Source organism: Poecilia latipinna, unplaced genomic scaffold (assembly GCF_001443285.1).
Source record: "Poecilia latipinna isolate Pla-1442-1.1 unplaced genomic scaffold, P_latipinna-1.0 Scaffold557, whole genome shotgun sequence".
NCBI lineage: Eukaryota > Metazoa > Chordata > Actinopteri > Cyprinodontiformes > Poeciliidae > Poecilia > Poecilia latipinna.
Window position 1 is genome coordinate 213967 of NW_015113173.1, and position 26681 is coordinate 240647.

The window sequence follows — 26681 nt, forward strand, 5'->3', positions numbered from 1 at the left end:
GGAGAAAATGTTGGCACATCCACACATTTATCTGTTCTAAGCATCTGTTCAGTGATTGGATGGGTTCAGAGTCACCTGGTGACATCGTGATGTAGAGCTGTGTATCATCCGCGTAGTTATGGTAGCTAATCTTATTTCCTGCTATAACCTGAGCCAGTGGGAGCATATAAATATTGAAAAGAAGGGGTCCTAGGATTGAGCCTTGGGGTACCCCACATGTGACCTTTGACCTCTCTGATGACAAGTTTCCGACTGAAACAAAGACATCCCTGTTCTTTATGTAAGATTCAAACCAGTTGAGCACTGGTCCGGAGAGTCCGACCCAACTCTCCAGTCGATTCAGTAAAATGTTGTGGTCAACAGTGTCGAAAGCTGCACTGAGGTCCAACAGAACCAGCACTGTGGTTCTCCCACAGTCCATATTTATATGGATATCATTGAACACTTTTACAAGGGCCGTCTCCGTGCTATGCTGAGCACGAAAACCAGACTGGAAGGAGTCAAAGCGATTCATTATTGTTAGGAAGTTATTTAACTGTTTAAAAACTGCTTTTTCAATAATTTTGCTGATGAATGGGAGGTTGGAGATCGGCCTGTAATTCTGCAGTAGTGATTTGTCTAGATTGTTCTTTTTTATCAGTGGTTTGATAACTGCTGTTTTCAAAGTCTGGGGGAAAACACCTGAAGACAACGATGAGTTTACTATTTGGAGCAGATCATTAGCAACGACAGGCAGGACTTTCTTAAAGAAATGTGTGGGTAGGACATCCAGACAGCAGGAACTGGAGCTTAATTGACTTATAATTTCTTCTAGGGTTTTATAATTAAGTAGTCATTAAGTCATTTTTCCTGCATTTGTTTTGTTTGGGCATAGCATTGGTACTGGCTTTGGAGTGGATGTGCAGATTAATCCTCTGATCTTTTGAATTTTCTCTGAAAAGAAACTGGAGAACTTGTTGCAGGCATTAGATTGAAGTTCAGGTGGTAACGTCATAGGAGGGTTTGTGAACCCGTCAACAGTAGCAAATAAAGCTGGAGCATTGTTAATGTTTTTGTTTATGACATCTGCAAAGAAAGCCTTCCTTGCATGTTTTAGTGTTGTGTGATGGTTACGTAGTCTTTCTTTATAGATGTCATAATAAACGTGAAGTTCAGTTTTACGCCATTTCCATTCGGCCCATATGGCAGAGTTGTCTTGCAGATTGAACTCCTTGTGCATTTCTCCATGTAGATTTCTTCCTACCAAACACAACCTTCACTTTAATGGGGGCAATGTAATCAATGATGTCTCAAAGTTTGTTCTGAAAATCATCTACCAACTTATCTACGTCATTATAGCTTAAGGGCGAGAAAGAAGAGTAGATTTGATGAAATGTTTCTGCTGTGTTTTCTGTGAGAACATTTTGTGATAGTAGCTTTTTGTCCAAGTGGGTTAACGGATAAAGAACATTCAAAGATAACAGTAAAGTGATCCGACAGGCGACATCAGTTACAGAGACACTGGAAATATTCACAGAAATATATAGTCCAATGTGTGTCCATGAGTGTGCGTTGCTTGTTTGACATGTTGTGTTAAACCAAAACTCTCAAATATATTACAGAGCTTTTTTGCCCCTCGGTCTTGGGGATTGTCAACATGAATGTTGAAATCACCAACAATTATTAACTGTGCCACTGCTAGGGATTCAGTTGAAGTAACTACAATAGAGATGATTGAACTGCAGATGTGTGTAAAGAGTCTTTGCTGGAAGAAGGTAGAATGGAGGTGGATGTTATTATTTGTCAAAATAAAATACTGCACAAGCTGGAGTTAAAATTAGAACGTTGACAGACCAGTGAAGTTGCCACAAGCCACACAGGAGAGTGAGAAAAGCTGCTTTGTTTGTGAGCCTATCCTACCCCAGATAATCTATCCCCACCCACATACCAAATGTGTTAATTTTTGACTTAAAGATGGATTTAAGATGATATAATTTGAATAATTTTAGTTTCAGTTGTCCCTGTTATCCAGTAGACCTGCACTCTAGAAAAAGAATCCGCTGATATCCTGGATTCATTCAAACTAATTAATACTGCAGTTCAAAGTTTCCACGTTAAACATAAGCTGGATCCATGCAGAGTGATGATTTCTTACCTGTACTCTGTGCAGCCCTAACCAGCCCTTTTCTTAGGATATCTCTCACCCACGGCTTAATCTTCTCATGTCCCTCACCTCCCACCACTGATACCACGAGGTTGGGGGAGGGGAGGCCCCAATGGGCTGTTATCAGAGTGTAGATGATATGTGGAGGTGTGTCACACGATAGACGCAGAAACTGAAAAAAACAGAACAGTTTTAATCCACTATTAGATGTAAAAAATAAAAATAGGGAAACAAACTTCAACCCAGGACTAATTATGAGAATGAGTTCTAGTAGTCTGTGATGGATTGGCGACCTGTCCAGGGTGACCCCACCTCTCGCCCATTGACTGCTGGAGATAGGCATTGGCACCCTTTGCGACCCCACTAGAGATAAGCATGTATGATGATGGATGGAGTTCTAACAGTTTGCTGCTCTAGAGTGCACAGATATGAATTAAACCTTGAAAAACATAATCAGTGAAGCAACTTTTGCTTCCCAACATTGTGGAAAGTTTAAAATAGTGAGTCATATGGCACAGACATCTGGGTAGGATTTCAGAAATTTTCTCTGTCTTGTTTATCATCACATAAAACATCATTTTTCATATAGGCGGATTGGTGGTTTGAAATGTATATTGTGTACAGAAAATTAATGCCGCTTGGCCATTATTTGATAGATCTGACAATATACACTAGACTGAGTCATTTAAAGTTAATCTAGGGGGAGAAGAAGAGCTTTAATCTCTACCTGTGCTGATTGGTTAGAGTGGCTTTATCCCACCCACTCTGTGTGTGTGAATATTTGTGTGTATACTGAGACAATGCTACACACATGGCTGTGTCTGCGTCCAGCTCCAGCAAACTCCAACTCTCCAAAAGCATCTGTAGGATATTCAGATGAGTGCTGCTGGCTGTCCCACTGGGTAACAATTGCTGCTCCGAAGTTGTCTCCTGTTGCCACGGAGTCATGCAATTCTCGCACCCCACCACACTGACAGAGTCCACCGTTACTGTCACATAGAAAAAATATAAATCTGTTATTCTGTAGCTGATACAGCCTCCCATCATGGAGAGTTCAGATGTAATAATAAACCTTAGGTCAGGCATGATCTAAATATATTTATTTATGGTTAAACTGTCCACATACTCAACAGTATATGGACAGTGATGTGAAAAATATAAAATGATAAAAAATGATTTTTGGCATAAATAGAAAAAACTGATGTTTAATAAAGTAAATTAGGTAATTCATATTTAAAAGTTGTGATACGATGTACCAAAGGTCATTCCACGTCACGTGAAGTGTGACATGGAATAGAAATAATGCAATGCCTCGGAACATTTATATAAGTAAACATCTAGTGTCTGTATATTTATGTTCATCATTCCTCCGTGAACCAACTGCAGCCTATTTCACTGCAGTTAGAGCTGAAGGTATTTCAACATGTACAGACTGAGGATTTTGCATTAATCTTTGCAAGATAGGTTAAAGTCAGTCAGACTGATCAAGGATGTCTGCAAGCAATTGTCACAGATTCTCAGTTGGATTCTTAATTCCAACACACTGATTTAAATGACCGCATTTACTCTTCTGCATGCCTTCATGTGTTTCAGAAGCCTACACATTAACTTGTTTCAGGTGTGCGACATCAGGGAAGCACTTAAAAGAAGGAAGAAAGTTCATGTTTATTACATACCAAGCAGTGTGCTCTGAGGACCAGGAATACTAACCATTTTCATTCCATACACCAAGCACCAATGTTGTTGTTAATGTTATTTTGTAAGCCAAATGTATAAAAATAAGGGGACACCTACTGTGAAAGATAAAAGACAATTTGCTGATGGAAATGATAGCAATTTGGAAAGATTTGTCAAGTTTTGGAACTCATCCGTGGAGATTTTTTTTACCTGTCAGAACACATGTGGATCTGGATTATAGAATTTACAAGCAAATTAGAAAATCTTTACCATACCTATAGAGACTTTGAAATCAAGAAGAATGAAAGTGCTTTAAATAAAAATGCTTTTTTGATTAGCTTGCACAGTAAATACTGTGAAATACAAATTATTTGGTTGAGAAGATCAGATAAACCATAAAAGAATAAACTTTTACAGCTTACCTAATAATTAAATGATTAAATTAACTTTTAAGGTTTTTTGTTTCACTTTTCTTTACAGAAATGTTCTGACATGATTGCTATGAATGACACTCATTAAGAACTCTACACCAAAAACTACTCTGTAGTAAAACATAAATTAAAATAAAAACTAAAAGAAAATTACCTCAAAGTGTTTTCAACAAAAGTTGTGCACACTCTTTTGTTGATGATCTTGGGAATCCAGCTCTACGAACATAAAGACAATGATTATTGTAAAAGAAAGATTTCAATAGTACAGCTAATTGGTCTTTATTGTTGAGCTCAAAGTATAGAATAATAACACAGAACCCTGAGATACATTTTAAAAAGTAGAGCCATTTTAGAGAATGAAGTAAACCAAAAAGATATCCAAATTGGTGCAATGTTACAGTTAAGAATATGATTTCAATTGCTCGTTTTCTCAATTATCCTCACAGATGACTGAAGTTGTTTTGAAATTGAAGTTGTTTTGTTCAATGGTACTGGAGTCAGACCAACATGTAGACAGGAGATTGGGATCCTTATTAAATGCATATTTAATGAATAACAGTTGTGAAGTGTGAGAGCAAGGAGGGCCTTTTCTGCTAGCCCTAGAAAATTGAAAAAAAAAAAAAATACAAACAACTGTAAAACGTTTTAATCATATTTAATTTTATCTATATGAAGCCGGGGCAATTTGTCCCTGGAACAATGCCCATATGCGGAAGACGCTGTGACAGAGTGCAGCCGACTTGTTACAGAGGCAGGCAATCGGCACTCAGATTTGAAAGTCCGTTAAAAGTGCCAATTTGTATTAAAGTGTCATATAAAAAAATAAGCCAAAGCTGGCAGTTTTAAGGGCCTTTTAATGAAATTTTTGAAACAACTTTGCATTAAAATTGTAATTATTTACTGAATGACACTTCATGACAACAGTCCTAGACATTCATAAAGACTCCTTCATGTTAATAACGGTTTGCGTCATGCTTATGACGCTGTAATGTCAGTCCTATGCACACCCTGTCAAATAAAGTGTTACCAATTTTGGATCTTATTGCTTATTGCTAGTTCTGTAGCAGTTTTTCCCAACACTGGTCCTCAAGGCAAACTGACCTACATGAGTGCGATTCAGTAAAACCCTGTTAATCAGCCATCAATTAAAATCATGTGTGCTGAATTAGGGAAATGCCTAAAACTTGCAGGGCAGTGTGCCTGGTGGACCGGTGCTGAAAAACATTGGATTTGATGTTGGCATTTCAATCAATAAAGTTCAACCAGAAAACAACATTGATTCAATGACACAGTTTCAACATTNGCCAAACACTTGTTGAGTATATTGGGCCCCTGAGACATTGCCATCATCCAAAAACTATTTCAGCTGGATTTTAAAAAAATGCCACCAGAAAAAATATTTTTGTCCTGGGAACGGAGGTACGTCAGCAGCCAAGAACACAGAGCCGACTATTTGGACCCTGAAGCATGGCACAGAGCCCGGGCTGTTCCAGCCACTAAACGGTTCTGTGGGAAAACAGCCTTCCTCCCTGAGTGGGCCGGGATCACCTGTCTTCTCTGTTTTCACTCTCGCTCCTTTATTTTCCGATGCAGAAGTCTTTGAAGATAATATCCAGGATCTCCTCTGCCCCGACTCGTCCTGTGATCCTCCCCAGGCTGGTGAGCGCTAACCGCACGCCCTCAGCTGCCAGAGCGAGGTCAGAGTTGCGGTACCGCCGGTACTGAGCCAGCGCTGCCACGCAGTGCTGCAGGTGGGCCCTGTGGCGGGCCTGGGTCAGCGTGGGCGCTCCGGAGAGAGGGTCACCACACCTGGAGAGGAAGTCAGGAGAACAAAACGAACGAGAGCAATAAAATGATCATTACTTTTTGTGCTTCAGTTTGCAGAAGAAAGTCAGACAAAGAATAACATACCTGGGGTTGAAGTCATAAAAGCTCATCAGCAGCAGAAAACAAACACGATTTTACTTACCGTTACTGTACATGAAAGATGCACACAAAGGAAAAACAAGTATTCATGAACGGTTTCACCTAAAACATGTATGTAGGTCTGTCACAATAACAAAACCTGATGGACGAAAAACTGTCCTAGTAATTAGGTTATTAGATTACTAATAATCTCAGTAATTACTGTGCTAGTAATTATTGAGATAAACAATAATATTGTTTTCCTGCATAATAATGCAAGTTCACTCCCTAATTTAGTAAATAACAATACTGGAACTGAAATACATTTTAAATATTCAAAATTAAACACAACCAAAAACAATAAATAAAAACAGAAATATAAAGCACACACAACAGAAACCATAAATAAAATTGATAATTGATCATTGATAAACAAAATTACCCTTCAAAAAGTACTAAGCATCAGAAATTACATTTTCATTTTTAATTTATCACACATTTAACTGATTAATTCCTTATAGCGACGGGCTTTGATGTACGTTACGGTCAAATAGTCATTTTGTTGTTTATCTTTTTCATAGAGATGCACCGATTCGTAAATTTAAGCCGATATCGATATCATATATTGTCTGTTGTGGCCGATAAACAATATTTACAAATATTATATATATTTCACATCCGTTTTGACGCCTTTGGACAAAAACCCCACCAGAAACAGATAAAAATAAATACCAGTTGTTCATACTGGCCCAGTTTTATTTATCGGACCGATATCAATGTGTTACAAAATTAACAATATCAGCTGATACCGATGTTGGCGCCGATATATCGAGCATCTTTACTTTTTAAATACTGATTTTGTGGTGATGAAATAAAAAAACGTACATCGTTTTGACGCTGCTTTGCAGCACAGTGAGGAAATCCTTCAGTCCTTCGTTGGTTTGACAGGAAATCAAGCAGACAGGTGGGAGTCCAGAGACTCTTCTCAGCCCCAGGTTCAGCTTCTCTCTTTGAGCCTCAGGTAGCAGATCGGTTTTATTCAGCACCAGGAGACACCTGCCTGCAGAACCAACACAAATGTATCAGTAGTGTATTGAGATTTTAAATGACAGACTTTAGGAAAGTATTTTTGCTTTTCTCACAAACACAAATGAACTCATGGTTCAACATTCAACCTTTTACTAAAGATACACAAACGCCTTGATGATGTCATCATGACGTACCTGCTCCAGACTGGTCCTGGGAGGACAGGACGCTCCTCAGGTGCTCCAGCAGGAGCGCTGCAGCTTCCTGCTCCTCCGAGGGGAGGATGGTGGAGTCAACGACCAGCAGAGTCAGATCAGCCTGCTGCACCCTGCAGAAAACACAAATCCAGTTTTATCCTGGAGAACATTTATGGCGCTTTTGTTATCGATGGAGACATTTTCTTTTAAAATTCTCAGTATCGGCTAAATCCCTGTAAATAAAACATTTTATCTCACAGAATTGCTTTAGCCAACTGTCACAGCAGTATTTATGATCTGGGAAGGAATTAGAACCCACAGTGATTAATAATAATAATAATAATAATAATAATAATAATAATAATAATAATAATAATAATAATAAAAAACACTGATGATTTATACTCCCATTCCTAATTATGTTCTTTTAATTCTAGCATATTATTTTTTACTTTCTTTGGTTGTTTAATTTACAATAATTTGTTATAATTTCTGTCCCTAAATCTCTTATCATCAGTTGAAGGAGCCTGAAAATCGACATTGCTGCAGGCACAAAGTGTGACTGTAAATATGAAATAATTAAAGTTTTACATCATCTCAGAGCCTCTGATATAATAGGTTGTCTTTATATTACGCAGATTCATCTGTATGATTTCATGTAATTTGTTTCTTTTTTGTTTCTATTCATCTAAAAACATGGTCAATAAATTTTCAACTCAGTTTCAGTAGTTACAGTGGTCATCTTAATTGTTTTGTTTAATTTAGAGAAGCTTCTCATTGAATCTGCCAGTCATTTCTGCAGAGATTTTCTGAAAAGATCTGGCATTTTAAGCCTGGGAGAGCATACATTATTATTTATCACTGTGAAAGGAATCAGCGTGAAAAGCCGCTGCGTTGCATCCATCCAAGCGTAAGGTAGCAGCAGGAGTGGCAGCGGATGCTTGTATTCACCACGTCCTTCCTGTAGTGACCTGGGTCACAAGCTCCAGTCCTGCTCCCTGCAAACCGGCTTCCTACAGAACACAAAGTCCCCACCCTTCCTATAGAGCCACCTAACTGAAGCAAAATTAGTCTGACATTTCTGGAAATTTGCTTTTTAAAATGACGTTTTGTTAATTAAAATGTCATACTCCACACATAAGTTTTTCTTTCTTATTTAAATTAGCTCTTTCCAAAGTTGTTAGTTTAGTTATGTGATTCAATCATTCACCTCATAACTGTCTTACACCAAGTCATTTAACTTATGTCAAATCCTCCAAAATTTTACTTAGAACTAAAGTTTTGACTAAAATTTGCAGACATGATTGGTTGAGCTGATGGATATAATTTGATTGAAAAACCTTGATGAAGCTCCCAGCACTTTAAAATCGATTATTTAGCAACATGTAACAGAGAGCAAGGAAACATACAAATTAGCTAATTAGCCGCTAATGACGCTAAAGTTAGCATTTGCTGTTTCCTACCAATGCCAGCTTGATAGATCAGGATATAAAACTATTTGATCAAACTGTAACTGGATAGTTAAAGATAACTTATTTCTGAATGTATTTATTTCAAACAGGTTTTTAAAAACAAGAAATAAAAGCAAACTGTAAGACAGAGAAAACATGCGCCCATAACCAAGAACTAAATAATTTATCACTACATTTCAGTTTGAAAAGGAGTAGGAAGAAGTGAACACTTATTTAATCCTACGCCTTATCTCAACTTAATGAATTACTTACTGACTCAATAGTTATCAAAAACTTGTAATTAGAACCATGTTATAATATTCATGTTCCTGTTCAATATACTAAATATTTTATCAGCTAAAGATCTAATAAATACATAGATGATATGGTTACAAGCTAACTCATAACAAGACAAGAAAATCTACAGATAATAATAGTAATAAATAACAACTGGACCTACAGCATCAGAATAATTACCAACCTCTTGTATACCTGTGAATTCTTCTTAATCATGTTATAGAACAATAAATTAAATGTAAAACAAAACACACACAGAGAAAAAAATAAACTAGTGATAATAAAGATAGTAAGATAACAATACTATCTATACTATCTTACTACTATCCAGTTATGGTTCTACAAAGTAATATTTTTAAAATCATTATATTAGTTTAAATACAAGAAGAATATTTTCCATTTTGTTTTGAGGATTTTAAAATCTTTGCTCTGTTTGCGCATCAAAAAACTGGGATTCTTGGTTTTTTCCACAAACAATAGCTGAAAACTCTTACTGTCTCACTTATGTAAAACCAATATGTTCATAGCAGACTTTTTAGGGTATATTCCTACCCTGGCAATGTTTTGGGTTTTGTGGTTAAAAAAAGAGCCAACCATTATGAACTATGTAAATTCAGTTCTGGAAAAAATGAAAAGCCCACTGCAGTGAACCCCATTGAAAACATCCTGTTTATCCACCAAAAGTTGATTTCTGAACTCTTCTTAAGGTAAAACATTAGTATTGTTGTTTTTATATGAACATAAACTTGTTTTCTTTGCATTATTTGAGGTCTGCAAGCACTGAATCTTTTTGGTTATTTTGACCATTTCTCATTTTCTGGAAATAAAAACAAAATTTTTGCTTTGAATTTCAGGGACATGTCAGCAGGTTATAGAATAAAAAAACATTATGTACTTTCCATGTTTATTTTACTCAAACATATAAAATCAGAAAAACTGATCATTTTAAGTGGTCTCTTAATTTTTTCTAGAGCTGTATATCAGTGTTTCTAATCCTGAAAATAATAATAATCAACAAACTTAAGAAGTTACAATTTATTTCTAAAGTTTTAGCAAAACCTGCTGCTTTCTTGTAAAAGAGGTAGGAAAAAAGTGGAAAAAATTGCAACAAATAATATCGCGCTAATATCTTCTTTTTAGGTTGTGCTTTCAGTGCCTCACAAATCCCATTTTAAACCAACAACACACACTTTCACAAAAAGAAACATTATAAAGTTTTTATTCTTAATCTTTTGGTTTCTTTTTATTACATTTTATTTGTAAAAACACTGCAATCACTAACATTTTGTTTTATAAGAGCCGTTAAAATATATCTGGCATCAAAAGCCATCCTTTATCACCAAAACAGAAGGCTAAGCCCTGCAGCACGCTCTAAATCTTTTGTTATTGCTTTCTTCGCAGACTGACTGCCAAAAACACAAGTAGTTTGGGAAACACTTGACATTCATTTTCAAAGGGAAGAAAATAATGATTTAAACAGAATACGTTGAAAAGATTTGACATCTAAAGTTCTTTATATCAATCATATTATAAAAATAGAGCCACTAGTTCAGCTTATTTTATTGGATATTTATGTCACAGTCCAACTAATTGTTTTAACTTGTGTATATTTTTTCACTTGAGTGTCCGTTCTGTAAAGCAGTGATGACAAATGCACCAAGTATTCTTCGCTGATGTAAATACTGGATGCCTCTAAGAGTGAACTATTATGAACATATATCATAACACTTGAAAATCTCACAATGAGGGACGGTGGCTCTTCATTGCATAACCTCCTGGGTGTGTTTGTCCCATGTATTTATAACTGTGGCTCAGCAGTAACATAAACTGTGGCAGCTACACAGACATTACAGAAAAGACTTATTTCTTCCTTTCTTTGTTTTCCAGAACATACTTCTTTGGTCTCCAAACTCATTTGTTCTGCTAAATTATACACTTGCTGAGGCAGCATTCAACACACATCGTGACGTAGAGCTATCCTGTTAGCATTGAATTTCTTTCTGGTTGTGTGGATTTAAATTGAACAGAAATTAACTTGTTAAGAAGCTGTTTCGGTTTGGTCCCTCTCCGTACCTCTCCCTGGCCCGACGAACCCCCTCCTGCTCCACCAGGTCTGGGCTGTCTCTGAGGCCCGCCGTGTCGCTCAGCAGGACCGGGAAGCCGCCGATGTCCAGGGCCGACTCCACTACGTCTCTGGTGGTCCCAGCAATGGGGGAAACAATGGCTGCAGGTCTCTGGCCTGGGATAAATAATAATAAAAACTGTTAAAATACAGTTGAAAACAAACACAAATACATTTTTCTCACTGTCTGAAGTTAAATCAGACCAAAATTTTCTTGATTTTGCTTAGTTAAAATTATCAAAATTATTTCTATTTTCACTTTGAAAGAGAGCTATTCCAGATACTGACCAAGTAAATCTTTGATTTGAGGGAAAGTTAGTTAGTTCTTGCTAATGTGTTTTTTTATGCAGTGTATGTAAATATTTAATTGCACTTTTTCAACCCAACCATTATTACAAAATTAAGATTAAAAGGAGCAGTATCATGTATTTTCCAGACACATGGTTCCATCTTATAGCACAATCAAGTTTCCTTCAGTTGATATAAAGACGCGGTATATAACAAATATGAGTTAAAATAAATTTGGCGTTGCAATTTAACATCTTCAAATTGGGCGTCTGTCTCTTTCAGAAGCTCCTGTTCTTCCAGACACTCTGCTTTCAGCACGTCAATGTTTCTCTATTAAGCCGTTTACAACATTTTAAAATACAGCTGAAACCAGATATTTACAAAAATACACTAAATAAAAAACAAATAATTTTTTCCTCACTGTCTGAAGTTAAATCAGACCAAACTTTTCTTGTTTTTGCTTAGTTAGAATGATCAAAATTATTTATATTTGCTAAATGCCAGAAAACCTGGCGAGACAGTTTAAAACACAGTTAATCCAGACCAAATAAATCTAAACTTCTGAATTAGAGGAAAGTTACAGAAGAAGTTTTATAAGCAGTGATGAGATGTGCAGTTCCACCAGGTGTCTGCTGCCACTAGTCTGGAGGAGCTGAGTGGGGAAGGCTTTGTGAAAGCAAGCGTTTATCGTTTATGCACCGCAAATGGTTGCCATGGGAGATTAAAGAATCATTTCAACGCTCCAGGTATTTTTCTGATGAGGGAATGACATTATAACATTATATAAAGTAAAAGAAAAGTCAATTTTACATAATATTCCCTCTACAAGCAGGTCAAACAATAAAACGAGCAAACATTTCAAAACTTGTCAACACACCTAAACTGACACACAAACGACTCGAACAACATGACGAACAGAACGACACACCATCCTGACCCCCAAATTCTCAAACTTTCAGCTCATTGTTTTTCTGAGGGATGAGCAGGAAACACAAGTGTGACCCCCTTTTAAACTGTCCTGACCTGAAGAATCTCCTGGAAACAGCCTGGAGCCTGATAACACAAAATACCTTCCAGAGGTCCTGAAGGGTTTAGGGCAGAACGAGCCAGAGCTGTTTATGTGGCATGAATGGGGACAATTCATGGTTTTCAGATTATGTTTGCTTTTAATACAAAACTCAACGTAAAGACGTCAAACAACTGTATATACAGCCATAACAAAAAACTATGAGCCCAGTGCACTGAACCCCATTGAAAACCTCATTGTTATTACACCAAATATTGATTTCTGATCTCTTCCTGAGTTAAAACTTTAGTATTGCTGTTCAAATGAATATGAACTTGTTTTCTTTGCATTGATTGACATCTGAAAACATTGCATCTTTTCGTTATATTGACCATTTCTCATTTTCTGCAAATAAATACTAAATCTTTGGTTGGAATTTCACAGACATGTTGTCAATAGTTCTTAGAATAAAATAATAATGTTCATTTTACTCAAACATAAACCTATAAAAAGTAAAATCAGAGAAACTGATCATTTTAATGGTTATTTTTTCCAGAGCTGTATGACATAAGTTTGTCCACCTAAACTGGACATGGAACGGTTTTAAAATACAAAGTCTGGTCTTTCAATCACTTCTACTAAAACTAAAGACAATAAGTCTCAGTGTGCTGCCACTATAAGATGCCATCTGTCCAATAACTCCAACCAAGAAATTTACTTCCTATTAAATATCCCTCAGTCAGCTGCTGTAAAAGGGGATTTATTATGCAAAATTCACATTTTTCCATTTTTTGTGCTTCCATTTGTCTGCCAAGTTAATGTTTTTTTCTTGGTGTCTGGAAAGTTAGTAGTTTTGAAACCTTCTAAATGTAAAGTCACAAATCAGCAGAAGTTTACATAAACTATGTAAAAAGTGTCGGACATGAAATCAGAAAACATTTTTCCTGTTTTACTCAATGAGAATTACTAACATTTTTTTTACTTGATAAATGCCAGAATAATGAGAGCAAGATTTTTTTAAAGGCAATATTTTGTTACTTTCTTTAAAGGCAAAAGTTTAAATTCCAAAAGTTTGGGGCATTCTCTGTAAGCTCCTGTTTTATTGAAAAATGCATATGTATCTTTTTATAAAGTGTATGTACACTTCTGGTTTCAATGTATTTCAGAAACCATTGCGACATTTCTTATTCAGTCACAAACTGCAAAGGAGGTATAGGGAATAATCACACACTGATATAACTAGATGTGCTTTTTACATATTTTAACTAGCAGTTTTTATTTAATTATCTGTATATTTCATATTTTTATTGAACTGTGGCATTTTTCTACTTGACAGATAGAAAAATGGATTTGTAATTTGAGCCTTTCCAGTCAACAGAAAAAGAAAACTCACTTTTGTCGATTTTATATCAAATCAAAATGAGCAACACTATGTAAACTAATCTTTTAAGTTTTTTCTCTGTTATGTAATATTTATTACAAAACTAATGTCTGCACGTTGGATGTGAAACCAAAGAGTCAACGAATCAGAACCGGACAGGATAACCGGATTATTATTCTAATAGCGAATCTCTGCCAAGTTCTTGTTCCGGATTGGTTTATATAAACCATTCCTAAATGACTCCAGGAAACTAACGCAATATTAAAACAAATGTCTCATGTTGACACCATGTTGTTTACACAAGTGGAAGCAGGAGTAAGGGCGATTCAGTGGAAGATAAGCCGACCATCTGCTGCACAACAAATAATGATGATTGACACAATAAGCCATAAACTCAAATATATTTTAGTTGAACTTAAATGTATATGTGACCATAAACAAGCATTTTAACACGTCTTATACTTCTGAGAGCTAATTAGTGACCAATAACAGGAGACGACGGTTTTATCAGAGTAGCACAGATTCTTGTGTCTACTTCCACAGAGTGATACTTCAGACTCAGACATTTTATTTAATCTGTAAAGGAAGCATGTTTGTTTGTTTCTTATATGGACCCCTGTGGATGGCTCAAACATCTCCGAGTCCATGCTAGGTTGACAGATTTTGCTTTTTTCCCCTAATAAATCAAGTGTGATTTAACAGTAAGTCTGTATTTGTGTTTCAGCAGACTCATTTTAAGCTGATCCATCATGTGTGGTCATGCGTCCTGCTTTTCTTGGCTCTTACAGAGTGTGTTGAGGAGGCTGCTTTTCCCTGCGTTGGTGGCACCAGTGATCACCACATGGACCCCGCTGCGAAGCCTCTCACCTCGCCGCTCATCCTTCAGATGCTGCTCGATCTCTGCTTGCAGATCACACACCGATATGTCCACTAATGGAGGAGGAAAAAGTCACTGAGCAGAGCAGCCAACGATGGAGGGTTTAGAATCACTTCAGGGCTTTAAAGTTGTTGTTCTTCAGAGCCTGTTAAGCTTTGAGTTGCACAGACTCTTATAAAAACAGAAAGCTATACAATTGATTCGGGCAGTTATACAATTTACTCGCAGCACATTCTTCTAACTTGTATATTAAACCTTCTTCACTCGGGAACAGATAAATAAAATCCAGTGGATAAAGCTGCCAGTGTGTGATTTAACATCAGGATAAATCCTGTTGAAAGAATATTAGAAAAAAAAAAATCGAAGGGTGTTTCCTTAGATAAAATCTTTTACAAATTCACAAAGGAAACGTACCTGTTTATTGAATTAGAATGTATGCAACTGAATTTATCTGGGGAATATATAAAATGGATCTTGCAGCGTTTCTTGAGGCAACAGTTGTGAATTTAGTTGAATCCTGGAATAAAGCCTGACAAAACCTCTTCAGACCAGGACAGAGGTTGACAGGATAGCAGCAATAGACATAAAAGTTAAAATAGCTTAGTTATCTCACACCTAAATTCAATCAATAATCACCAACAAGACTTAAAATTTGATGCTGGACTGAAAGTGTGGTGAAAAGTTTTCCTGCAAAATATTCACTCAGCTGGGCTGAACTGAATTAATTGTTCTTCAAAATCTAAAGTAAGTTAAAAAGAGTCTGAGTTATGGGGCTCAAAGTGAATCTCCCGCAGGATCCACACCAGGCAGTTATCAGCTGTCATTCATACACACCTTGGTCTAAAACTCCTTCCTCGATGAGTTCATCCTCGCTGAAGTCTATAAAGGCTTCGACATGGGCTAAAGTCTGAAACGAGGCAGAAACAGTCTGAGTAAAGCATTAAGAAGAGGCTGTTTTAGATACATGGACAAAAAAGACATCATGATAGTCCCAGAAACAGTCATCTGCCTAATTATACATCGTTAATGTCAAGAAACAGAGAAAAGATGTGAGAAAAACACAAAAGAGCAAAATTGATCTGGATTATAAAGTGCAATAATGACAAAATTATTCAAACCTCTTTTCTTTTGTTTTTGTACTTTAATCACCTACTTCAATACATTTAAATTAGAAGACAATGGGTTGCACTGCATTTAGAGGTATCAGAGTAAAAGGGGTAGAAATCAAATGCAAATTACCTGTTCCATGATGTTTTATTTGTAAAAGAGTTGCAATACCGTAATTTACTAATTTCTGTCAGTTTATTTAATTAAATCCCAATGAAATACATTAAAATATGCGCTTGTAATGTTACAAAGGTTTAAGGTGTATGAATACTTCTGCATGTTCTCGCCGGGGATCCATTTTAATATCAACACCTGCAATGTACAAAAATACATAAATGAGGTTTAGAAGCACAAATTATTTAATTAATAAATGGAATCAAAGGAATTGTTTCTTATTTAGCATGTAATGTTTTAACTGACTTGTCATTAAATCATTTTAAAGTTAAAATATTTGTCTTTCTAACTGGAGACAAAACAACACACCTGGTTTCTTCCAGGTCTAAATGAGAAACACACAACTTATAACTTATACTTTGCTTAATACACTGAGTGTAATTCACCAAAACGAGCTGAAGTTCAAGATGCAATGTGTTAAAAACAAAGTCCAACCCCAATTCAGTCGCTTGCAGAAACATGTGCACATGTAATAACTTGAAGTAATTATCCTTACTGTAGCCTTATTGTTTGACATGTTTCTGTGGAGGAAATGTGGCCATCAATGTTCTTCCAGTTAATTCATTTATGGCCAGCCAAAAGATTTTAATCAGCTAAGCTAAACGCCTTGTTTCTCTTCTTTGTCAACCACTCTGTTTTTTTAGTTATTGTTTGACATAATTAACAAGTTTTAGACAAGATAACATTTGAACCTTAAATATTTTTGGCAGGCAAAGGACTTCATGGTCGACTATATGACTGTGTGTGGCTTTGAACAGGATATTTAATTAAACTGTCTTAAAGTGTTTTATGTCTTTAATCAGCTGTTAAATGGGTCTTTAAATTATCTCTAAGCACAAAATAATGTTCAGAAAATAAGAAAATAAAGATCTGTATAAAAGTATTTGCTCCCTTGCAGACTTATAAAGAGTTTGATTTTAAAAAAATCAGACCAAAAATAAACAGAATAAATAAAAAAAAAAATTCAGCTTTAAAATATTTTTTTGACTGAAAATCATAAACAAGTGGTGAAAAACATCCAGTGTTTCCTCAAAATGTCACACAAAGGAAGAAAGAGAAAAAGAAATGGGAGAGGGCCTATTATTGTACTTTGTGGTACCCCATAAAACAGATGCCAGAGAAGGACATAAAATCACATATGCCAACTCAAACATGTCTCACTGCCAGACAGGAACAAAACAATGAAAGAAGTGAAAGAAGGAGGAGTCAAAACTCAAAGCAAAGAGTACAACAGGGTTAGAATCACGACTGATTTAAGGAGTTTTATTCCAGTGCTGCCTGTCACCCCTTTTAAACCCAAACTTTTAAAGCAAATGATTCCTCACTAAAAATGCATTTACTGGCGTAAAAAAGTCAAAATTGAAATGTATTTTTAGAGAGGAACGTTGACAGTGATTCAGGCCTCATCTCTCTCCATTTCTACTCAAATCCTTGATGAATTTTTCCCTCGGTGCTACATGGTTCTTTCTAATCTTAATCTAAAGTACATAAGGAAAAATGCTTCGATATTTCCACCCCAACCAGATCGGCATCTTGATAAACATTAAGGAACATACACACAATAGTAGAGTAGCTGCAGAAAAACAGGAAGCATCAGACTCCAGCACTTTGCCCCGTTGAGTTACATGGAAAGCCATTAAAAACGTGGCATTGTTTAGGTGTCAGATAAAGATTTGACCCCTGTCATCATACAGATTGTATACAGCTGATTAGCTGTGTTCTCAGAAATCAGGATAACAGACCGAATGTCCAGCTTCAAGGAACCAAAGCTGCTGACAAGCAGATGAAACAAAGCTTCTCAGGGGAGAACACCTGGATCAGCTGGTGGTGTCCGCTGCCAAAACCATTCACAGTGGAAGAAGTTCTGGCCAACTTCCACTGGGATGAAACCATTCACCTGCGGTCACTGACCTTCTGTGCTAAGCTGCTTTCACAGGATATGTGAGAGAAACTCACCTTTTGTAACTATTAAATCTAAATGAGAAACACATACATCCGACGACTCCTTAAAAAAATGAGGAGGAAAAAAATACGGAGGATGTTCAGTCATCATCAGTACTCAGTCGTGCATTTGGACCTGTGCATGGTCTTGTTACAGAAGTGTAAATTATAGATCCATATTTATTGTTTCTAGTTGACCTTAAATATTATGACAGAGTATAAGGGGCACACTAAGAAAATTTTGTTTTTTCAAATTACGAGAATCAAGCCATAATATTACGAGAATAAAACTGTATGACAATAAAGTCATAATACTACAAGAATAAAGGTGTAATGAAAACTTGGGTCAATAAAGTTGTGATAATGCCAGAAAAAGTCACAATAATATCATCATAAGGCAGAAATATTAGAAGAATAACATGGAAATTTTATGAGAACTCCTACACAAAACGTCAAATCACTGCATTAAAATGAGGAATGATGAGAATCTTGTGAAGTTATACTTTGGTATTGGTTTTACAAGTATGGAAGTATTTTAACTTTCAATACATCAACATAAAATTATTACCAGTAGCAGACTGTGCAAATAACTGAGTCTGTCATTGAGAAATAATCACACAGAGATGCCAATCTGGTCATGGCCACATCAAATGCTGATAAATATCGAAGCTTTGCTCTTATTAAAGCTTCTTTTTTCTCATAATTTTATTACTTTCTCAAAGTAAAATTTGTGTCAGAATAAAAATTATGATACTTCATAGAATAGAGAGCCTTGCAAAAGTTTTAAACCTTTAAATTTTTTGTAAACGCTAAAGCAATTATTGAGAGTTTACGTGATTGACAAATACAAAGTAGTACATAACCGAGACGTTGAAAGACAAATTTTAAGTTCTATACAATTTTTACAAATGACATAATAGCGTAACATGATGGTTGCGTAATCAGCAAATAGAGCGATTTAATTGAATGTCAGTATAAATCCCACTGATCTTGGAGAAAGTTTTGTAATTATGAGAAATTAAAAAGCTTTATCTTATTACTGAGGGAAGGAGAGGTTTAGTCACCGAGTCAGTAAAGACACTCTTGGTAACTCTGGAGGAGATGCAGAGATTTACAGCTCAGGTGAGCGAATCTGTTGACAGGGCAGCGCAATGGGAATGAAAGCAGCTGCAACGCAGTATCAGATAAATCAAACATGATTATGTTTTCAAGCACAGTCAGATGTTATGCAACAGAAAATAACATTTTAGTTTTTTCAGTGAAGGTAAAATTCAATGCTGTATAGAAGTAATTCAGTGTTGCACTTTAACTGCAGGTTTCCTTGATAACTTAACAGTGACAGGTAGAAAGTCAGTTTTTATACAGAAACAGAAATCTCTTACTATCTGTGGTTATTTTCAGCATAAAGTAACAGGGTAAGAAGTGGCAAAATAATTGCGTATTTATCGATTAGTTTTTTGACTGTTGGCATTAGAAACACACGTACTACATGTCCTACAGCGACATAAAAACAGGAAGTCTCCGATTCCTTTAAGAGCAGCTGTAGAGATAAAAACAAAAACAACAAAAGCTTTGTGTGGGAGTGAAACCACTGAGGTCTGACCTGCAGCTTGACACGGACCGCTTCTCCCCAAACTCTCTTCAGAACAATAACAAAAGCAAAGAGTTCAGCTCGCTTTTTATTCCAGACACTTAAATAACTTCAATAATCTCCATTTTTATGCAACAATTTTGTCATGAAAGTGTTTTTATAGATAGCTCCTACAGGGAAAGGCTCAGGTTGTTTTTTTGAAAGATGCTTCATGTTTTAGTGCAACACATACAGCATCTTAAATCCAGCCACATTTAAATCTAATATTGCTCTAAATTTTGATATGTTGGGTTTGGATTCCACAAAGTTTCGAATGCAACACCAATCAAAGTGGCCAAGCAAGACAATATTAATCACCTATACCTAATCCCACCATGTGACCACTTGTGTTTTGTCATTTTAATAAATTAGATTTAATTATTTCTTATACTTTTTATAAGAACTTAATGGTGGTTTTCTTTGTTTTGTATTTATCATTCTGAATTTACTGTATTTATTGACAGAATTTGTACTAAATTTAACCTATTGTTTGTTTTTAGCAGGACAAATTTTTCAGCAAAGAAAAAGAAAAAATAGCTAATTTGGTGATTCTGGCACATTTACATAAACATTTATTAATGTGTTATTTGTCTCTACAAATAAATTAAAACATTTCAAATTATTTTGTGATTCAGTTTAGCAACTGTAAATCTAATTTTACTTTTATTATTTCAAAAGAAAAGACACTACAGCAGATATAAATACAGTGCTTTATAGTAACAATAAAGAGGAACTGGATCCTAATTTTCACAAATCCATTCTTGACTCTTATCAGAAGGTTTAGCTCAGGAGAGTCCAAAGTGTGGCTCGGGGGCCATTTGTGGCTCTTGAAATTGTTTTGTTCGGCCCCTTACCACAAGTGAAGAAAAGTAAAACATTTGGCCAACAAAATAGAAAACAATTGATATTATATTGATTGATAAAATATTTGGAAATTGTGTGTTTTTCTTCTAATAAAGCAACAGTTCAAAGTACTTTTTATGTCTTGTATCTTTAATGATTTACAAATTTCTTTCATAAAAAATTGTTTATTGTTGAGGAGATAAAAGTAAAGAAAACAAATGTATTTTTGCATTTGTAAATGAATGAATTCTGTGGCCCATCAGTAGTTTAAATTTGCCCGTCTGGCTTCCTGACTCACCCGCTTCAGTCTGTGGCTCCAGTTCTGATAGAGGCGTCCCAGTTCTCCTGACATCTGTCTGAGAGCTTGTCTCCGCTGAGCCTCCGTCTCTGCATGGATCAGATCCCCGAGTCCCTCCACCTTCAAGCAGAGTTACCCAGAATTACAGATCTGTATGTTTTTATTACGAAACATCTGCATTTATCTACATTTGTTTATGCAGTATAATCCACATTAACAGGATTTATAAAATGTCCTCTCTTAATGTGCCTCATAAGTTCTCTATTTAGATGCAACTAAATTTATGAAAAAAAATCTTAACTTGAATTATAGCAATAAAACCTTTTTTCAGTTAATATAATATGTGGTACCTTAGCAACTGCATACGCCTAACTGCAGGTAATGCTATAAAAATATAAATATTTATGATAGTATATACGTAAGTTAAGTAGATATTGTTACAGAAAGTCCTTCTAATAACTGGATTAGAATATAAGATTGAATTAGACAATATGAAAGTGTCTATTTTTATCTGGGAAATCTTTCTGTACTTAGTCGTTTATTTTCAAAGGAAAGTAAAGCTTCATAAACACACAAAGCTGCGAATATTAGAGCATCACCTTTAATCTATAAAGGCCCAATAGCTGCACGTATGCATGAGTCTATCACAACCTGGTGAAATAAACACCAGAGGGTAAATTTTCTGGTACATTTCATACATTGGGATCAGCTTCTTTAGATTTGACTCTTCACCCTACAGACTAACAAAACCTAAACACACAGGGTCAGAGTGCTTTTATGCTCTCCTTTGACTTACCTCCGTTAAATCGAGCTTCCCTGCGTGGAAAGCCCTCCGAGTGAACTCCCCAGCGTCAGCAGGCCTCATGCCAGGCACACTTCCTGAAAAACACACACACACACACACAGACACGCTAACAAAAATGAAGAAACGGCATGATGTATGCATGCATCATGCACACAAAACACGTACACACACAACCACAGGACAATCAAAGGCCAGCAGGGCATCATGACAGGCAGGTTAACTAAGGTTGCGTATGCATTGTTCGTTCAGCTGTTTTCCAAATTGCTTTAGGGGACCAAAGGGAAGACAAAACTATGCATGACAAATACACAGCAGAGAACATATTATATAGGAAAGAGTTATTAGATTCTTTCCACAGTACAAAAACATGACTGTTAAGTTAATTTAGTTTAATTTAAAAGGCTCTTAGCTGTCACTGAGTGCAGTCATGGTTTATGTTGCCCTGTGGTGTAACCTGCTTCTCACCCAATGACTGCTGGAGAAAAGCACCAGCCTCCCTCCTCCCACAAGGATAAGTGCGTATAGACAAGGGAAGGATGGATAAATATCACAGTATGGATCATACCATATAAATATTCCTGAATTATAAAAATCCCACAGCTCATGAACTAGCAGCCCTCCACTTTGCCTTGAACAACACTGCCCTCTATGGAGTTCACAGAGGAACTGCTGAGAAACATTCTCTGAAAATCACAAAGGACCCGTCATGCCTGCCAGAGCATATATTTTAAGTACCTAAGAAACGTTGATGCCGGTGTCAGTTTTCCTTTTTAAGTCCAAGAAATGACTCTGAAGCGTAGAGAGTTTATAATCACGCTAAAGGCTCAGCGCTTGAGAAAGTGAGGCTATAAATACCCGCAGACGGAGCCACTGGCTCTCTGAAACCGAGCGCTACTGTACAGTTTATAATCCTGGGTCATGTTGTGATACATAGAGATGCAGGAGCAAGTGTGTTTACCCAGAGCTTGTAAGACAGCAGTGATGACAGCAGGACCGCCGTGGATGTGGAACTCCACACTGTCTTCCCCAGTGAAACTATGAGGAGCTGAAAACAGAAAAACAAAATAACAAAACTTCCAACAAATTCCAAATAAATGTTTTATTGAAAAGCTATAAAATAACAAAAACATGTAATCCTGCAGAAAACCTGAAGAGAGGAAGGCATAAGAGAAAGAACGATCTAGATAGATCTTTCTCTGTGTGCGATCCAACCTTAAAAAACATGTTACAAAAAAAAACTAAGTGTCACCAAAAGAAGGTTGTAAAATCTATTCAGATTCCTTAATGTGGAATTTATTTACCTTCTAAGTAAAAGTACACATTTCACTTGAGTTTATGCTACTGCAATAAACTTTCAATTTATTTTAAGGCTTTTTCACATCTGTACCCAAACAACTTCTCCATAATTTGAAACCATTTCCTTTGTCATCTGAGAAAACGGTTTTACATAATTAAATCTGAAGTATTATGTCACAGCCAGAATGATACCAAGCAAACAAGATCTGAAGAGTTTGAAGAGTCTAACCTGGGAACCAGAGAACCAATCCGCGGTCCAGTACTTCTTTAGAGTGGGGGTCTGTGATACTACGTAACAGCGCAGTTCGTGGAGGAGGCAGCTGATTTCCGAGCCCAACCATACATCTTAATGCTGTGGCTGCAGCAGAACCACTGATGCGGACCACTGCCACCCCACATCTGCCATGACCTGATGACAAAGCGAAGATGGTGTCAGCATCCGCTAGTCCAGCCAGAACTCTGCCTCCAGAGGACAGACGGCGATTCAGAGGGATGTTTCTGCAGGAGGAAAGGTAAATGTAACCTGGTTTTTTATTTGGACTCTTTAGTCATGTCTGGGTACAAGATGTTAGCAAACATACAATACATTTTACCGTTAAATTACTGATTATTTATTACAGTGTGATGGACTTGAAACCTAAAGTATAAATTAAGATTAATTTTACAGGATATTTGTACTGTTTCAATAGTGATTAGAGCAAAAACTAATTCTTATTATAATATGAAATATCTTTAAACAAAAGTGTCAGTAAAAATTTTTATTGGATCCCAACTTTAATATATATATATATATATATATATATATATATTTTTTTTTTTTTCAATGACAAAAAAACCCTCCAGAATTTCTTCTTTTGTTGCTGCCTTATGTGTTTAGCCTATAAAAGTGATCTGAATGTAATTTTGATTATTTTGTCAAACTATATTAAATAGTTTGTTTTGACATTCAACTCTTTTGAAAATGTAATTAAAATACGTAAATACCTCTTTGGAAATAGTGCTAAAACCCTATTTTATCATTGTGCTGTGTCCCTGGAGTTTTAAAAGGAATAAGCCAAAGAAATCGGAACATATTAAATCTCTGCGCCAGTCTGTAGGTTATTTTTAATAGTTTGTGATGTGCAGACACAACATTGAATCATCTCTTGAATTTTAACGTCTTATTAACTCTAAAAATTGTCACAGTGACTTGAAATAACTGACAAAGCGGGGGAAAATAAACAGCTTACGGTTGTTAAGCAGCATTGTCCCTTCGTGAATGATTTTCTATAGTTTTAAACAGCACAACGCCCCTGTTTACATTTAGTTTGAGTTATACAAATAAAGCATAAACATTTAACAAACCTTGTCCTAAGTGTGCGGATCGTAGCTCTATATATTCCTCCACAGACAGCTGAAACTGGCAGCATTATTGCAGAATAATACATTTAAAATTTAATTTATTGGCATTTTAATAAGTAATCTGAGATTTACTTCATCATCGGTACATTTTAACCTGTTAACTGCAAACAGGTGATAATGAGAGCAAAATGTTTGCTAACATCCGGACAGGTGACAATCTGGGACCTTCAGTAACTAGCAGACCCATGCTGTCGGCGTGTTCTTCCTGCTTTTGTGTTATTGTCTCTAGAATGCCTGCGATTGGTCAACACTTTTCTTACGCAGACGTGTTCTCTATTTCTATTCACCTAATCAACAGAGTCCCGCCCTTTGTGCATCGGAAAATCAGGTCCGTAAATACTGTTCTCCTCAAACGTTCCGCCCCATTTCTTGCGAGTTCGCCGCAGCAGGGCCATACAACAGAAGTGGAGAGGGAGGAGCTATTCTTTTTTTATTAATTCTTTTTTCTCTTTTCTGCTCAATTTATGATGTCAAAATCTTATGTCAACAGGACAAGTTAATAATGTATTGCCAATATGGTAAAAGGAACCTTTAATTTAGTTTGGTTTTTACTGATCAGGCAAAAACAAATTATTAACATCATGATATGAAATATCTTTAAACGAAAGTGATAGTAAGCATTTTTATTATGTTTTTATCAAAAAGCATATGACCTCATGAATGAAACATCATTCACATAAGTCAGTCATTATACCAAACGGAAATCAACAGACACAGAGCTAAGAGTGGTGAACATTTCCAAATCTGCAATTGAAAGCAGTGAATGTGTTTCTAGTCTGTTTTCTTAGACTTCAATTTAATCAAAATCATTTAAAGCTGAATCCTTTGTTTTGTGTACTTATGGTTTTGGCTTGCATCAGTCTGTCTCTGTAATTCACAGTGTTTTAATCATCAGTTCTTAAACACACAACAATCGTGCATGCCGCAGAATAAAGTCACAGAGTCCCGACTTCATGTGCACTGATGTGTGTTTGTTGCCCACTGCAGAGCCTTGCAGCTGTCAACCCTCTGAGCTGGTGAGTAAGCAGAAATTATGCTCCAACTGGACTTGCCTCTGAGTTGTGAACCATGATACCAAGGGGAGGGCCGTCAACCTGATGGAGTGGCTGCAAGGAGAACCACAATGGAAGAGGTTCCTCATTGTGTCCACACAGAACAGGTACACCATGAGGCTTGGGAGAATTTTTTTAACCTTAATTTATAATTTATAGCATGCTCTATGTGAGCAAAAGGCATTAAGCACCTGCTACCTCACAGCTGCTGAGTTCTGTATCAACACTTTGAAATGACACCTTGGGTGTCATTAGTAATGACAAAATTCTCCTTGTAAAGAATAATTATATATATTTGTTTGTTTATGCACACCTGAGATGCAGTTTACCAACTCCATCAGTGGTTTTACAGATCCATACATAAATAATATGATCTGTACCATAAGTATTTGTTTTGATGTATATGTATTTAATGCATAAACCATATTGTCTTATGACAGACGACAGACTACAAATTCAGTTATATCTGAGCAAACGTGACACACTTTTCTGCAATAATACAATTTATATTTGTCCTCAGACATGTTTAATGAGACACATTATAGCAGTTTAAAAACAATCTGCACACTGTCATTCTTGGTGAACTGGAAAGTGACGTACTTGTACTTTTACCTGGACACTGATGAATATTTAATAAACAGCTATATTTCTGCATTAATAAATAAATCATATAGCCTATTTAGTTTTCCAGGAAAGGGTGAGATAGTTAAAGTGATAGAGACTAGAAGAGTCCACTACTCTGCCAAAGATGACTATTTTTATTCTCTAAATTTAAAATTAAATCTATGTAGATGTAATTGTTTTTTTTTCTTTTGGTGATAATATTGGGCATTTTATTGTTTTATGTTTTAATTTAATATATGGTTCCGTAAAACACAACATCTATTCTATTAATATTTGTTAGACAAATGCAGGAATGGTCCAGAAAACGACACTGATCAAATCCAAGACAGGAATATTTCTATTTATGTTATAAGTTCCCTGAAAACAAAAATATCAAATTAAATTGAAAGTGGTCGATATATGATGACAACTTTGTGCTGCACATTTTCTATTTTAAGAAAACCTTTGTAATAATAACTTAAATGAACTCTGAGTGACTTAAAACAACTTTTTCCTAACGTACTTTTTTTGTAGAAAAACATAATTTTTGTTCTGATTCACAACTACTTGAACAACTGTGGAATCTGGAGATTATGTTGCAAAGAAGATTTTTTCGTAAAATCAAGAAAATCATGGACCATCTTGTTCATGATGGTCATACAAAAACAGTTGAGTGTCTTCAGTCAGAGGCTCCTTCAGACTCGCAGTAAACAAGACTGCTATAGGAGAT

At 36.0% G+C, this 26681-nt stretch overlaps 1 protein-coding gene and 1 long non-coding RNA gene across 3 annotated transcripts; both read right to left on the minus strand.

Annotated features, from left to right (window-relative positions):
* Positions 1-1531: 1531 nt before the first annotated feature.
* Positions 1532-4489, minus strand: LOC106953043 (uncharacterized). The gene is made up of 3 exons (XR_001426109.1): positions 4406-4489; positions 2955-3132; positions 1532-2315 (listed from the first exon to the last, which is right to left on the minus strand). It is a non-coding gene; the product is annotated as an uncharacterized LOC106953043 (long non-coding RNA).
* A 1071-nt stretch (positions 4490-5560) lies between these two features.
* On the minus strand, positions 5561-26115 carry gtpbp3 (GTP binding protein 3, mitochondrial). Of its 2 annotated transcripts, none has more exons than XM_015041553.1 (11): positions 24240-26115; positions 23125-23393; positions 22558-22644; positions 21591-21673; positions 20795-20914; positions 15636-15708; positions 14711-14854; positions 11201-11366; positions 7380-7510; positions 7042-7216; positions 5561-6060 (listed from the first exon to the last, which is right to left on the minus strand). In XM_015041553.1, exons 1-11 carry the CDS (start codon positions 24320-24322, stop codon positions 5829-5831), a joined length of 1563 nt encoding a protein of 520 aa, XP_014897039.1. In that variant the 5' UTR covers positions 24323-26115; the 3' UTR covers positions 5561-5828. The 2 variants fall into 2 exon arrangements, with proteins under 2 accessions (XP_014897039.1, XP_014897040.1); XM_015041554.1 differs by having other exon boundaries at positions 23125-23304; positions 24240-24322.
* Between the last annotated feature and the right edge of the window lie 566 nt (positions 26116-26681).